General features: G+C 40.5%; 1 protein-coding gene across 3 annotated transcripts in view; it reads left to right on the forward strand.

Annotated features, from left to right (window-relative positions):
• The window catches only part of ADAMTS14 (ADAM metallopeptidase with thrombospondin type 1 motif 14), a 201,471-nt gene that overhangs the window by 156,060 nt on the left and 28,978 nt on the right, over window positions 1-16,433 (forward strand). For all 3 annotated transcript variants that reach the window (XM_044296805.1, XM_044296806.1, XM_044296807.1), the window contains exons 14-16: window positions 12,411-12,534; window positions 14,294-14,377; window positions 15,398-15,561. In XM_044296805.1, the coding sequence (XP_044152740.1) occupies window positions 12,411-12,534; window positions 14,294-14,377; window positions 15,398-15,561 (372 nt within the window). The remainder of the gene's footprint in view (window positions 1-12,410; window positions 12,535-14,293; window positions 14,378-15,397; window positions 15,562-16,433) is intronic.

The raw sequence follows: 16,433 nt of genomic DNA on the forward strand, positions 1-16,433 counted from the left end.
CTAATGAACCTTTCACTCCACACCATAGTCTAATAGAGTACCATGAATTCATAAAAAGATTCCTGGCTGATCTAAATTCCCTATCGGAGTTGATCAGTTGATCAGACTCCAGTAGAGTAAAAAAGTTATCATATGGAGATCTTTCCATTTACAAAGAAAACAAAACTGTGCAGCTAAGAAATATCCCCTGAAACAGGGGAGGTTAACTTCTCCCCTCTCCTGAGGCTTATACCAATGCTCTAACTTAAGTCTTACCCGTTTCCTCCACCAGAGTAGATCATTAATAATCCTTTTGATTACCTTAAAAAACCTATCCAGGATCCAAACTAGAGAATTCCTAAAGAGATAGAGTAACTGAGGGAGAATGACCATCTTAACTAGAGATATTCTATCAGCCTTTGATAAAGGTAAATCAGCCTTTGATAAATTTTTGAATATTCGAAATTACGAATATATATAAACTATATTCGACATATTCGCGAATTTTCGAAGTACCTATATTCGCAATAAAAATTCGAATATTCGTGATCAACACTAATTATAATGAGTTCCCTTATTAGGAATAAAGCCATTTTGGTCTGGATGTATAATTGATGTCATAACACTAGATAGCCTCATAGCTAAGATTTTAGAATAAAGTTTAACATCTGTGTTAAGGAGAGAAATAGATCTATAAGATCCCATCTCATTAGGGTCTTTACCCTTCTTTAATATTACTGTTATTGCGGCCTCTGTCATTGTTTCTGGGAGGACTCCCTCTTTTATTGAATCGGAGAGTGTTCTCCACAAAAAGAAAAACAACCTCCCTATATTTACGATAACACTCATACGGCAGTCCATCCAATCAACAGTGTAAAAAAACTAACAAATACAAATTATGCTAAAACAGCTTTTTTAAGTCACCTCACAAAAAACATAATATCAATCAATCAAAAAGTCATATGTACCCAAAAATGGTAGCAATAAAAACATCAACTCGTCCCACAAAAAACAAGTCCTCACACAAGACTATAGCCAGAAAAATGAAAAAAATATAGCTCTAAGAAAATGGCAACACAAAAACATGATTTTTTTTTCAAAAAATTTTTTTATTGTCTAAAATGTTAAAAAAAAAAACTAGACAACAACCAGCTCTATAATAATATCACATAATCTACCCCATGAAGTAAACGTTCCAAAAAAAGCTGTTTGGTGTCATTTTTCAATTTATTTTTTTATGACTTCTCCTCCCGAAAAATGCAATAAAAAGCAACCAGAAAGCCAAATGTCCCCCAAAATGGTGGCAATAAAAACTACAGCTTGTCCCACACAAAATAAGCACTCAGCTCATTCAACAAAAAATAAAAAAGTTATCGCTCCTAAAAACCATGACAGAAAATTCCATGTTAGAAAATCCAGATGCTGCTCCTTCCCTTCTGAGACCTGGCGTATCCCCAAATAAAAGTTTATGACCGCAATTGGGGTATTACTGTATTCAGGAGAAAGTGGGTAGCAAATTGTAGGGGGGGGGGGGGGGGGAATTCTCCTGTTATCTTTTGCGAAAAAGAAAGTTTGGGCCTAAAACACTATTTTCTTGTAAAATATAATATATATTTTTTATTTTCACACCCAAGTATTCAAAATTATATGAAACACCTGTTGAGTGAAGTTCTTGCTATGCCCGTTAAAAATTCCTTGGGTGGTGTAGTTTACAAAATGGGGTCACTTTTTCTTTTCACTGTGGGGATACCTCAGGGTCTCTTCAAATGAAATATGGTGCCCAAAGACCATTCCAGCAAAATTTGCCCTCAAAAAACCACATGGCGCTCCTTGCCTTCTGTGCCCTGTCGTGTTCCCAACCATTGGTATACGACCACAAAATATTGAGGTTTGTTTTGTTGTTAACCCTTGATATGTTCCTGGAAAAAAAAAAAAAAGTTCACCTCTATTTTGCTTTAATTCCTGTGGAATACCTAAAGGGTTAACAACAAATAAAACCCGTTTTGAATAGCTTAAGGGGTGTTGTTTCTAAAATGGAGACATTTATGGGTTGGTTCTGTTATGTAAGCTCCACAAAGTGACTTCAGAACTGAACTGGTCCTTAAAAAAGTTGACTTTGGAAATTTTCTTAAAAATTGCTTCTAAAATTCTAAACCTTCTAACGTTCTAAAAAAATTACATTACATTACCAAAATGATGCCAACATAAAGTAGACATATGGGGAATGTTAATTAATTAATATTTTATGAAACATTTCTGCTGGGATTTAAACTCACAACCTTCTAATTTAGAGCCAAGAACTTTAAACACTGCACTATAGAGCTACATGTTAACCTGCACTGAAATATGAAATGATACTTCTGCTGTATAGGAATACTTTCTACATGACAAACTACTATTAGGTTTTTCTGACATAGTTAATAATTCAGCTTTATAGCTGAGTGGTTCAAGTCTAATGTAGCCTCTAATGTAGAAGGTTGTGAGTTCAAATCCCAGCAGAAACTTTTCAGAAATAGAGGCTAAATTAGATTTAAATACACTGGGTGTCCCCAAGCACTGATTCCATATATGGACATAGCTATATATGGAGTCAGAGCAGGGACTCCTAAGCCACGGACTCACACTGGGGGATTCCCTCACTGTACAGTGATCTTCTGTGTGGGACTCGGCACCATCCCCTCTTCAGAGCAAGGGGCGCCTGGTTTAATACTCAGTTTTTCCCACTGACTTCCATTGAGCATCGCAAAGTGTTCTACTTGAGCACTTTGGTGCTCAATTAACACTACTAGCAAGCCGTGTAGAAGGATCTGCTGCCCGCCTGCTGCCCCTGGGAAGATTGCTGCCCTCCTGCTGCCCCTGTGAAGACTGCTGCCTGATTTCCGCCGTGGTGAAAATCGCTGACCTGCCGTGTGGTCCGGTCTACTACTTACTATGGATCACCTGGTTGCGGAGCCTCAGAGGTGCGCTGGGAGCGGGGACATGTCGGCCAGGCTGGAAGCCTGTCTGCAGGACATTGCATCTCCCTCAGCTGAGAAGATGGAGTCCGGTGCTGTGGAGGACGGGCGCTGCAGCAGATGTGGTGCTGGATATGGGAGCTCCTCCTGTCTTACCTGCGCTGCGCTCCTCTCAGTGGGAGAGGAGGCAGCACACCCATTTCTCTCCTTCCTCTTCCAGGTCCACCCAGGAGAGGCCGGCTGCAGATGCCCAAGCAGAAAGTGGCTTCAAGCTGATGTTGTTACTTCTGGATGTGCACCAGAGAATTTCGCCCTCCAGGAACATTGGTCGGCTGTCGGGTTCCACTTTCCCTGTGCAGATTCAAGGTTCCCTGGCGACTTCTTCAAGGGATGCTGGCTTGGAGGGATCTTCATCTGCAGCAAGGCATAAGAAGAAACGTCAGCACCGGACTCAGGTGCTGCCGCTGCAGTGTCCATCCCAGCAAGCAGCTCCACTACGGTGTTGAGCAGCAGGGGGATGCAGGCAAAGAAATTCCTCCAAGAAGCCCTAGGATCTTTTCTCTTTCTCAGGTCCGGACTGAGAATGCGTCGAATGGTGAGTGCCTGAATGGGCTGGCCCCTGTGATTGCATCCCTTTCGGGAGTATTGTCCTCATTAGGGAATTGGTTCCCTCTTTATCTCCTCCTGCTGGACCGGCTACTTTGGCGGATGATGTTGTGAGCGCTTGCCGGCCGGTCGAGCGGGGGGGGGGGGTGAACAGGTTTCGGACAGCGGGGATTCTCTTTGAGTTCCCCTAGTTGTTAAAAGAAAAGGGGTGGCAGAGGCATGTTATAAGGAGTTGCTTCCCTGTGATCTTTCAACTCTTGGTTTTCATTTGATTTTGTGGATATGTTATCTCTGTTGCCTGCATCCAAGGAGTTTGTCATGAAATTCGAAAAAAAGGAGGATAAGTCAGAGGAAGATAGGAGACGTCCGATTCCTCTGACCTTTAATAATTGGTTGCAGGCTTATTGTATATTTTGTAGCGTCATGGGCGAGAAATTTCCTCAGACATTTTCGGGGCTATTTCAGCATCTAGACAATGTTTTGGGGGTATCGGGTGATTTAGCTATAATGAAGGTGTTAGGCAAAGATTGTCAGTATACCCTAGCATGAGTTGGGGCACAAAGGATGTGGATTTGTGGCCTAATTTATTGGTGCCGCAGCGTACATCCTTTTCGGCTCATAAGCAGCAGCCCTCTTTCATGGTACAGCAGTCTTTGGGGCTAAAGAAGGGCACGTGCTTTGCATTTAATGAGGCGCAGTATCGATGCCCTTCCTGCTGTAAGTATCGTCATGAATGTGCATTTTATAGGGGCAGCCATCCCATGGCGCAGTGTTTTAAAAGAGCTAATTTACCCACTCAGCCATCTACAAAAGAATTTGTTACAAAGAGTCGGATGCCAAGAATGCGGATCTGCTTCTTGAGGGCTTTTCAGTAGGTTTTATATTACCATCATTTGCTGGAGTAGGTTGTGAGTGGGCAAATAACTTATCATCTGTTACACAGCTTCCTTTGGTAGTGCAGGAGAAATTACGGAAGGAATTGGCTGCGAACAGGATCGCTGGTCCTTTCCCGCTTGCTCCTTTTCCTGATTTTCGCCTTTCCACCTTAGGTGTGGTGCCTAAAAAGGAGCCTAATGCTTTTCGTTTAATTCATCATTTGTCTTTCCCAGTCTATCCAGTCGGCTTTTCGCGTATTATTAGTACAAACCGGATTCCAAAAAAGTTGGGACACTAAACAAATTGTGAATAAAAACTGAATGCAATGATGTGGAGATGGCAAATGTCAATATTTTATTTGTAATAGAACGTAGATGACAGATCAAACGTTTAATCCGAGTAAATGTATAATTTTAAAGGAAAAATACGTTGATTCAAATTTTCACGGTGTCAACAAATCCCCAAAAAGTTGGGACAAGTAGCAATAAGAGGCTGGAAAAAGTAAATTTGAGCATAACGAAGAGCTGGAAGACCAATTAACACTAATTAGGTCAATTGGCAACATGATTGGGTATAAAAAGAGCTTCTCAGAGTGGCAGTGTCTCTCAGAAGCCAAGATGGGTAGAGGATCACCAATTCCCACAATGTTGCGCAGAAAGATAGTGGAGCAATATCAGAAAGGTGTTACCCAGCGAAAAATTGCAAAGACTTTTTATCTATCATCATCAACTGTGCATAACATCATCCGAAGATTCCGAGAATCTGGAACAATCTCTGTGCGTAAGGGTCAAGGCCGTAAAACCATACTGGATGCCCGTTATCTCCGGGCCCTTAAACGACACTGCACCACAAACAGGAATGCTACTGTAAAGGAAATCACAGAATGGGCTCAGGAATACTTCCAGAAACCATTGTCAGTGAACACAATCCACCGTGCCATCCGCCGTTGCCAGCTGAAACTCTACAGTGCAAAGAAGAAGCCATTTCTAAGCAAGATCCACAAGCTCAGGCGTTTTCACTGGGCCAGGGATCATTTAAAATGGAGTGTGGCAAAATGGAAGACTGTTCTGTGGTCAGACGAGTCACGATTCGAAGTTATTTTTGGAAATCTGGGACGCCATATCATCCGGACCAAAGAGGACAAGGACAACCCAAGTTGTCATCAACGCTCAGTTTAGAAGCCTGCATCTCTGATGGTATGGGGTTGCATGAGTGCGTGTGGCATGGGCAGCTTGCATGTCTGGAAAGGCACCATCAATGCAGAAAAATATATTCAGGTTCTAGAACAACATATGATCCCATCCAGACGTCATCTCTTTCAGGGAAGACCCTGCATTTTTCAACAAGATAATGCCAGACCACATTCTGCATCAATCACAACATCATGGCTGCGTAGGAGAAGGATCCGGGTACTGAAATGGCCAGTCTGCAGTCCAGATCTTTCACCTATAGAGAACATTTGGCGCATCATAAAGAGGAAGGTGCCACAAAGAAGGCCCAAGACGATTGAACAGTTAGAGGCCTGTATTAGACAAGAAGGGGAGAGCATTCCTATTTCTAAACTTGAGAAACTGGTCTCCTCGGTCCCCAGACGTCTGTTGAGTGTTGTAAGAAGAAGGGGAGATGCCACACAGTGGTGAAAATGGCCTTGTCCCAACTTTTTGGGGATTTGTTGACACCATGAAATTCTGATTTAACATATTTTTCCCTTAAAATGGTACATTTTCTCAGTTTAAACTTTTGTTCCATGATTTATGTTCTATTCTGAATAAAATATTAGAAGTTGGCACCTCCACATCATTGCATTCAGTTTTTTATTCACGATTCGTATAGTGTCCCAACTTTTTGGGAATCCGGTTTGTACATCCTTCTGCTTTTAGTTCACTTGGTTTTCATTTTCAAGGTTCTTTTATTTTATAAGTGTTTGCCGATTGGATGTTCTTTATCTTGTTTTTATTTTGAAGTTTTCTCATCTTTTTTTCGGAGTTGGTGGTTTCAGTACGGAGCATGCGTGGAGCGGTAACTCATTATTTAGATGATTTTTTGTTTATTGGTCCGGGTGAGTCCTCTGTTTGTTCAGATTTATTAAACAAATTTTTTCTTATTTGTTCAGAGTTCGGTGTTCCTTTGGCGTCTGATAAAACAGTTTTTCCGGTTACTTGTTTGGAATACTTAGGCATTGTCATTGATTCGGTGAAAGGGGAGTTTCGTCTTGCGTTGTTAAAGGTTAATAAAATACATTCTACTATATCTAAATTGTTGGGTAAGAAAAAGCAACAGTAAAAGAGATTCAGTCAGTGTTGGGTTTGTTGGCATTTGCTTCTAGGGTTATTCCCATGGGTGGTGTTTTCTGTCGTCAGTTGGCAAAAAAAAAATTGGGTGTGTGTAATCCAGTTTTTCATGGGCGATTGTGAAAGGAGGTTAAAGAGGATCTGTCCATTTGGTAAGAGTTTTTTCAGCAATATAATAGTTGTTCTTTTTGGCAGGAGGAATTTGTGTCTGCTACTTCTCTGGATTTGTTTACGGATACGGCTGGTGCTTGTGATTTTGGTTAAATCTGGGGGTTCGTTGGTGTGCTTCTAACTGGCACCCATCATGGGTGGCGAATGGGGCAACAAACAATATTGTGCTATTGAAATTGTTCCCAGTGGTGGTGTCGTTAGTTCTATGGGGACAGTTTTTCTCTAATAAGCGAATTCTTCTGCATACTGATAATAAAGGGGTTTTATTTGAAGTTAATTGTTTATCGTCCAAGTGCCAGTTAGTTGTTAAATTGTTACGTCATCTAGTGCTTCTTTGTTTAAAATTGAATATTTGGGTGAAAGCACGTCATATTCCGGGTGTGGATAACTCTATTGCTGACTCGCTTTTCCGTTTTCAGTTTCAGAAGTTTTGCATGTTGACGAGTGGGGTTGACATGGAAGGGGAAGTGTGCCCGCCTTATCTTTGGAATCTGATTTGGTCCTAGGTATGTCTTATCTGCAGTCTTCTGTGTCCCCTGCAACTTGGTCTGATTATATTCGTTCATGGGGTTGGTGGTGTCATTTTGCGGCTGATAAGGGTTGGTCTCCTTTTGTAGGAAGTGAGGTTTCGGTGTTAGCTTTTTATTTATCGCTTTTTAGGAGACAACTAGCTCATTCTACAGTGGTTCGGGTTTTAGCTGGTGTTTCCTTTTTTCTTAAGGTCTTGGGCGCCCCTGCGCTTTTGTATCATTTTATGGTTAAGCAGATGCTAAAAGGTTATAGGAAAGGGAATTGTTCCCCTGATAGCAGGTGCCCTATTTCCCCTAGTTTGTTATGTTCACTGTGTGGCATTACGTCTTCAGTTTGTGTTAGCGATTTTGAAGTGCTGCTTTTCTCCACTGCGTTTTCTTGCATGTTTTTTTGTAGCCTTTTCGGATCAGTGAGCTATTGCCGAAAAATAGGGGTTCTGAGCTTGGTCTGACATTACAAAATGTGCATATTCACAGTACTTATGCTTTGTTTTTTCTTCCAAATTCTAAAACGGATCAGGCAGGTAAGGGTTACCTTGGCCAAAATCAAGGCTGAGGCAATCTGACCGGTAAGTATGTTATCACAATATTGGCACCGTAAGCCAGCTGGTGGTATTTAGTGTTTTATCCATGAAAACTCCTCTACGTTAATGCAGTATCAATTTCGCTCTGTTTTATCCAAATGTCTACGGGAGCTGGGTTTAGAGAGTTTTAATTTTATATCACACTCTTTTAGGATTGGGGCCGCAACTACGGTGGCTGAGTCTTGTTTAAGTAAATCGGTATTTAAACAGATTGGGAGGTGGTCTTCTAGTCGTTTTCATCTTTATATTCGGCCATCCCTTAATGTTGTCTAATGTTGTGTCTGTTTCTCGGTAGCCTTCACAGAAATCACCGTATGGATCGTTGGCCATTCCTTTGTGCATTGGGCCCATGAAAGAGCGCTGAAGAGATCATACGGTGATAACCTCTCCTTCTTAACGGATGACGTCCGGGTATTCTGGAACGGGGTTAGGGGACTACATGGGGAAGGTTTGATGGATGTCATTTTTAAGGTGCTCTTTGTATCCTGATCCTGACATTTTTATTTTTCATGCGGGTGGTAATGATGTCGGTAAGATGGACACCATTGATTTAGCATTTTGCATGAAGTGTACCATGGTAAGAACTAGATGTTTTTTTCCGGGATCCCGTCTCGTTTTTTCTGAAATGATTCCTCGTTTATTGTGTCTGTCTTATGCAAACTTTAAGTATCTGGATAAAGTTAGAATTCGCATAAACAGAATTTTGGCCTGTATTTTGCAGATAAGATTCATCTTTCAGATATTGGTTTAGATATTTGGATTTGCAAGCTGTGATTGAGTTATCTTTTGGTGGTGTGGGGCCCATGCCGCCTGCTTAGTTGGCATGGTCCCGTGGGAAAAGTCACTCGCCAAGAAATGGCGAGTGGACTAGAGGATATGGTATTTGGGCCAAGCTTATGGCTGGTCTAATCTGTGGTTTAAATAAGTTTTATGGATGTTATATATTATGTTAAGTTATTCTTTAATAAAGTTGGCCGTGGCCTAATTTATTCCACTTCAATTTTGTGTCCATGTTTTTTATTAATTTATTATTGTTTTAATCGGTTGGGTTTCCTTATGTGATTTATAATCCCATGTATTCTCAACATCCAAAGCGTACTGAGAATGAAAGATTTCACCAGGAAAACTTGTCAGCCGAGCTGTTCCTAACTCCTCTCCTACCGGTCTTGTAGTCATACCACTGGTTGTATACTCAGGGAATCTATTTCCTCGTGTTTGCTATAGCACCTCCACTGGTGAACAATGATAGCAAAAAATTCACATACTTACATGTGTCCTGATATGACCTCTCTTTGCAGGGAAGTGTCCAAGTTAAAGTGTGTTTCTCAGTTTTAGGGAAACCCACAGAAAAATCTTCATTTATATTACTGGCTATGGGAATGCTATACAGACTATGAAAATAAATATTAATTACAGCTCATTGTGTTATTTAAATTCACAGTTGCCACCTTGTGGTTGGATGGAAGTTGCTCCAGAATTAGTGACATTTCATGTAAACTTTAAATATTACTTTATCCATTTTGTTACATAATATAGTCTGGATCCCTTGTACAGTACCTGTTAATACACATAGTAGAATTATCATAGTGCATATTTTTATTTTTATTTCCTTCTTTCTTGAGTTTACAGAGCATTTTATTTTTTTTGTACATTAAAGGGAATGTGTCATTACAGGCAGAACTGGAATGACAGATATGATAGATAGATAGATAGATAATATATTGATAGATATGAGATATATAGATAGATACTGTAGATAGATTGATAGATAGATAGATAGATAGATAGATAGATTAATAGATAGATACTGTAGATAGATAGATAGATAGATAGATAGATAGATAGATAGATAGATAATAGACAGGGGCGGATTGGGAACTTAAAGTGGCCCTGGAAAAAATACTAAAAGTGGCCCCGTTTTGTAGTCGGGTCCAAATTGATGAAAGGCAGGACCAACACAATATCATATAGTGGCACATTATACCACCCCCAACAGAGCCAAATACCTCAGTCCCTCACAAAATACTGCCTCCATCAGCACAAATACATCCTCAAAAGCTTCCAGTGGCCAGCAGTAAGGAGGTCTCAGATGGCCCCTTGGGCATCGGTCCACCGGGATATTTCCCCTGTAAGGTCAATGGCCAATCCGCCCCTGATAATAGATACTTGAATTTTCTTGCTGTCCCTATAAAAAAGTATATACATTAAACCTTATGTTATTGTATGGATATCTATAGTTAATGAAAAACACACCTCTGCTGTCTGTACTCATATAGACAGACTACTTATCTATTCCCTCCTGACCATTGCACAGGTCACAGGGCATGCCTAAAAAACTCTCCCAATTTTTTTTTTTTTAGGTGACTTTAATTTTAAAATGTTAAAAAAAAAATGTAAAACCTTTTTAGGGTAAAAATGGACTGCAATTTGAATAAAGTAATGTCATGTTATCCATATACAAATATCGGTACAATTCATTTTTGTCACCTGCTGGCCTAAATTGTAATATAACAGTAATAAGCCTAGAAGCCTAGTATAGGCTCTGGCTTATTACTTCAATGTAACTCCTTTCCCGATCTCAGCCTGAGGGAGACGTTCCTGCCTGGCAAGCACGTGCTTCAGGGTTTTTGGCCTTTCAGTTGCCATAGTTACATTTGACATCTGAGGGGTTAAATGTCCGTGATCAGCATTATAATCGATTGTGGACTTTAGCCCTGGGTGTCTGCTATGTGAAACAGCAGGAACCTGGTTGCTATGACGCTCACTCCGCTATGGAACGGAAACAATCTTAAAAGACTCGACATCCACCATAATAGTATGGAGAATGTCGGGTCTTTAAAATGGTGCCCATTCCAGACCTGAGCAAGCACCATAGCAGCTGAATGACTGCTGTTTCACACAGCAGACACCTGGGGCTAATGTTCATGATCGGCGCTGATGCTAATCGTGGAAAGGGTTAATCGGTTCCGAACGACCAGCCAAAACCCCTGAATATCTCCCAGAAATGAGATAAAATAAAGATTAATGAAAATCAAGCAGCCAACTACTACAAATAAAGCAAGTCCTTACATACAGCAGCCTGAAGGAGCTGCTGGAAGCTGTAAATTACTTTCTATTTAGAGAATGGAAGCTTCTTCAGCACTCTGTTCAGTACAGTACCAGGAAAATAAAATGGAGCCACCCTCACCTGGTATTCAAAGGTGCAGCTCATCCTGGTACAGTTAAAGACCACCACCGTACTGTAGAAAGGTTCCACTAGACAGCTAATGAGGGTGTTTTACCAGTGAAATGGCCATGTTGATTGGTTGGATCTTCAAGTTAATCACATGAACCACAGATCAGCAGTGTCTGAGGCATTGCATGTTGAGTCTGATGATGGCCCAGGAAAGCCCAATGTATGACGACTGCATTCGTTTTATAGGACAGGTCATTACAGCCAGGACAATGCAAATTATGTATACTTAATAAACCATTTTCAAACAGAAAATGTGTTTGTGTCTTTTTTTTTTTTTTACATTTTATTCTTGTTTTTTAGTCATACTAGGGGGCTAGACCATACAATCACTTATATAATATGCAGTAGTACTTCTATACTGCAGTTTATTATGCCTGTTAGCAGTGAGGACAAGATTAGGGGTGAAGTATAGTGGCATTTTACAGATATAGTCTGGAGAGGAAAGGTAAGGGATAAAACTGAAGGTGCACAATGATTATACAGTAAGGAGAGTGCAGAACAATGGCACCGGAGGGTTCCAGTGTGGGTAGGGGAGGTGAACTATATTTAGGGTGGAAGCTTGAGGAAGGGGTCAGACTGGAGACACAGGGGTTTAGCTACTAATACTACATGTGTAGTACATCATAAGATCGGTCCCACTGGCCTACTGTCCGGTCCCTCTGTGGCTGTACTCAGCCCTTGTCTTCAGCGGCAGATCTGTGGGAGCAGTGTGTGTGCCCCCTGCTCCTGCCCTGGCAATGCTGGGGAGCACAGGAGACATGTGGCTTATCTGCAAAAAAAAATGCTAGCAGCCTGGGCCCCCTTGAGACCAACGGTCCCTGTAACAGCTTCTATGGCTGCTTTAGCAGGAGTTACGCTCCAGCTGTTAAGAACAACTCAGGACAGATGGCAGTCCCATAATCATGCTAAGGAACTAGAATAAAAAAATTTAATATATATATATATATATATATATATATATATATACACTGGCAAAAGCATTTATTGGTGACTTTTTCCCTTTAAATAAATTGCTAACAGAGAAAGAATATAAAAAAAAAACATATTTATGGACCAAAGAATGTTTTTTGAAGAACAGGTGACTGAAAGCCATTTCCTCCAGGACTAACTTCACAGGTTCTTTCATGGTTGTCCGTTATCTTACCGGATTTGTCTAACAGAGGACCCTTGTCTTTATATTACAGCACTTTGGATGTGACAAGGAAATTGGCTCTATGAAAGAAGATGATAAGTGTGGTGTTTGCGGAGGGGATAATTCTCATTGCCGAACTGTGAAGGGAACCTTAGTCAAATCACCAAAGCAGTCTGGTAAGCAAATATATTGCATTTTCTGTTAGCTCTAGCAAATGGTATACAGAAAGGGAGAGGGGTACATGGTCCAAGGATGGCAAGCATGTTAAATTAGTGTGACTTTACCATGTTTGTACTTTCTTATGCATCTGGCTCTTTGTGGCTGACAAATGAGGCTAATAGGCTGGTATTATTTTGTACTGATATTAGTTTCGCTAGCATTGTATATGGCTTTGTGGCTTGCATTATAGGGGCCGTTTAGCTTTTTTAAAATTTTGACTGCAGCCTGCTGGACCTGAGGAAAAAAATACATTCTCACCTGCTCCCCTTGCTTCGCTCCGGCTCCCATTAATGGTCATCCGGTCCCCATCTGTAAACTTCCTGATGGAACGTGGACATGTAAGCTGCTGCAGCCAATGACTGGCCTCAGCAGTGTCATGTCCCCAAGCAGCATATTAGTGCTGTGTCACATACTTGTGGATGCAATGTTTATAGACAGGGACAAGAAGACCAGTGAATGGAGACAGTAAGCCAGAATGGAGCAACGAGGAAAAGATGAGTATGGATCATTCCACAGGTACAGCAGGCTGGAGTCGAACGCTCTTTAGGGGCACTATGGTTGACTCTGTTATGAGGACATAGTAGGATGCACAGTTATGTGAGCACTGGCTGAAGGTGAAATGAGTGTGTGTATTGTGAATGTGTATCCCTGCATGTATATATATCCATGGCCCCCTGTCCACACACACCCTTACTCTTGTCCAAATCGTGTGTATGCCCCTGGTCATTGCACATTTATGAAAGAAAAATATTAAAGAGATTCCACTCCATACTTACATTTTAGAAATATTTTTGAAAATGAATGTACTTCATGGAATATCCTCATGATATGGAGAATGGTATGACAGGTCTAGGGCTGCTACCAAGTTGTTCTGAGTCATATGAGACAGACTCTTTGCTATGTATCCACTGTCTATAGCTTCAAGTTTTTAATTCTGTCTGTCAGGCATTTAAATGAGGGAAGATCAGGTCTGAGACTGTGAGAACTAGACTGAGGGCATAACAGGTCAAGGCTTAGGAGTACGCCATCAAAGCTTTTCTAGATCCTTGATGATACTTGTATAGTATTTCAATAACTTTACAATATATCTTACATAAAAATGTCTCTATCTCCACTTGGCAGCACTTCTATCCACATACTCTAAAGTTATATTCTCCAAGAGTGAGAGACAGGCTGTCAACTCACTAAAGCATCCAATTACATGCTGACAGTTAAAGTCTTTGGAGAATGTTAGAGTCCATTTACATATGGATATACACAGAACAAAGATTGAGAATAATTAGTTTGTCCCCAATCATTGCCCACTCAATCAGCTGCACTTACATGCAGCAATCATCCCCTCTGAATGCGGATGTAAAATTGCTACTACAATCATTTGTCCTTATTCACATTTGCTCATTTGTTGGGTGAGTACACAAGCCAACTACCATGAAGAAGCCTTCCAAAAAACATTAATTGCCAATAATCCTCAGCCCATGTAAAAAGGGCCTTTAGTTTAGGAGGGATGGGGAATAGCCGATAAGTGGAGAAAGAGGTATGTTGTCTTATGAGACATATTACAAAGTTTCCTATATTCACGCATACTATTGATTTATGCAAACTTGTGTGAAATGTTTGTGGCCATTTAAGATGACTGTTCATTGACTATTGTGTTTTCTAAATTAAGTACTTGCTTGATTAATTCAAACTCATTAAAGTATCCTCATTTTATTGCAGCTGGTGTTTTAAAAATGTTTGAGATTCCAGCAGGAGCCAGACACATACAAATAGAAGAGACTGAAACGTCTTCTAACAGTCTCGGTAAGAGGATCCAGTCCTTTGAAAAGTTTAAATCGGTCATTTTATTATATACGTCATTGCATTGCACATCTGAACAAATTTTGTTTTGGGTCAAAGTTTTCAAATATGGAACCTGGGCTTTTTAAAAGTTGTCACGTTCCAAACGTTTAGGGATAAAAGTTATGGAATAGTTTTGCCAGCTCACAAGCCACTTGGCCAATGGCTCAGATGTTGGAGTTAAACCATTATAGTTATTTAAAGGAGAAGCCTATTGGAGAGCTGAAGGCAGATTTATTATTAAAGAGATATTCCAGTCATAAGTAATAAACACCTATTCACCCACTGATTGCCAGAACTGATGACCCCTGCTTCCCATTGCCCCTAGCCAATAGCAGCATTTGAATGGAGTGGTGATTAAGAATGCACAAACAATGAGGGACTCAGTGATCAGACATCTACCATTATAGCACTTATGACCCAGCCAATGGATAGATGATAATTGCTTATCAACAGAATACCCTTTTAGTTTCAATAGAACTGTATGAATCATGATGCAGTAAGCTCCCCATAGCAATTTATTATCTAAATGTATGCAGGTGTGAAAGGAGAGTCTGAAGCTAGTAATATAAAATGGACTCCAACTTGTATAATCTTATAATAGGAGATTAATCAGCAAACAATTATGAACCTAAAAATAACATGTTTGGTCTTTTCTTTTACCAGGAAAAGTCACTGTATCCCATGCCCTCTTGTTTGTTATATTGTCTTTACATCCAGGTGACCAGGTGCATAAGTAATGTATGGCCCCAGCATTAACTAGTGCTGAGAGCATAAGGTCATTATGTAACCGGCTGGCGGCCGTGAGGAGGGCTTGGGCGGCCCTCTGAACATCGGCCCACCTAGAAATTTCCCTGTAGGATCTATTGCCAGTCCGCCCCTGGCCAGATAAAATGTATATATGAACACAGTACGTTTAACTTTAAAGTTGTTGGTGGTAAAGTCTATCATTGTTATGTGTTTCATTGTATGATATTCTTACAGCTATTAAAAATCAAGTGAGTGGAAACTTTATTCTGAATGCTAAAGGCAAAGATAATAAATCGAAAACTTTTATAGAAATTGGTTTGGAGTGGGAATTCACTGTTGAAGATGGGAAGAAAACTGTGAAAACCAATGGGCCATTGCATGAGCCCATTGTGGCCCTGGTAAGATCCATTCACCACTATGATTGTACACGTTGAGCTTAATCACTGCAATAAGATATTATTTATTCACAGTCACACTTGTAAGCATACAGGAGAAGTTACTATGGAGCTCATGTAACAGTGAGCCATAGGCGAACACATATTATATTCAACCTGTGCCGATGCAGCAGGCCATCAATCAGCACTCACCCCCAGCAGGGAGGGAATGCACAGCACACAGACGCACTCATAACATTGTCAGAAACTCTCTCACATATTTTTGTTGTTGTTGTCAATATAACATTTTATGCATTTTAAATTGACATATTAAGGTTTGCAGAAATGCTGCCATTATAAATACAATATGCAGAGGAACTACAAGACACAAGTTACTTTCCTTGTCATTGGTTGCAAATGTATAGACATCTTCCTTAGTGCCTGAAGCAAATCTGCTTTAGCTTATCCATAGCCAGCCTTCTACATTCACTAAAATGACACATTTATGATGTATGTTACATATAACAGCATCAAAGCAACTCTGTAACACAGATGATTTCAAGCAGATGAATCAATCACTACTAGTTACAAAAACGGACATTATGGGAGTGTCTCTAACTGTGTGAAAGGTGAAATAACATTTATATTGCCTTGTTTTCAGACAATGTCACACCTTCTAGACCAGGGATGGCCAACCTGAGGCTCTCCAGCTGTTGCAAAACTACAACTCCCATCATGCCCGTACAGTCAACAGCTATCAGCCTACAGCAGGGCATGGTGGGAGTTGTAGTTTTACAACAGCTGGAGAGCCGCAGGTTGGCCGTGCCTGTTGTAGACCTTACTTGGGGGTTTGAAAGAGTTTTTACATAAGAGAATGTTCTAAGATACATGTGTAA

Source organism: Bufo gargarizans, chromosome 6 (genome assembly GCF_014858855.1).
Source record: "Bufo gargarizans isolate SCDJY-AF-19 chromosome 6, ASM1485885v1, whole genome shotgun sequence".
Classification (NCBI taxonomy): Eukaryota; Metazoa; Chordata; class Amphibia; order Anura; family Bufonidae; genus Bufo; species Bufo gargarizans.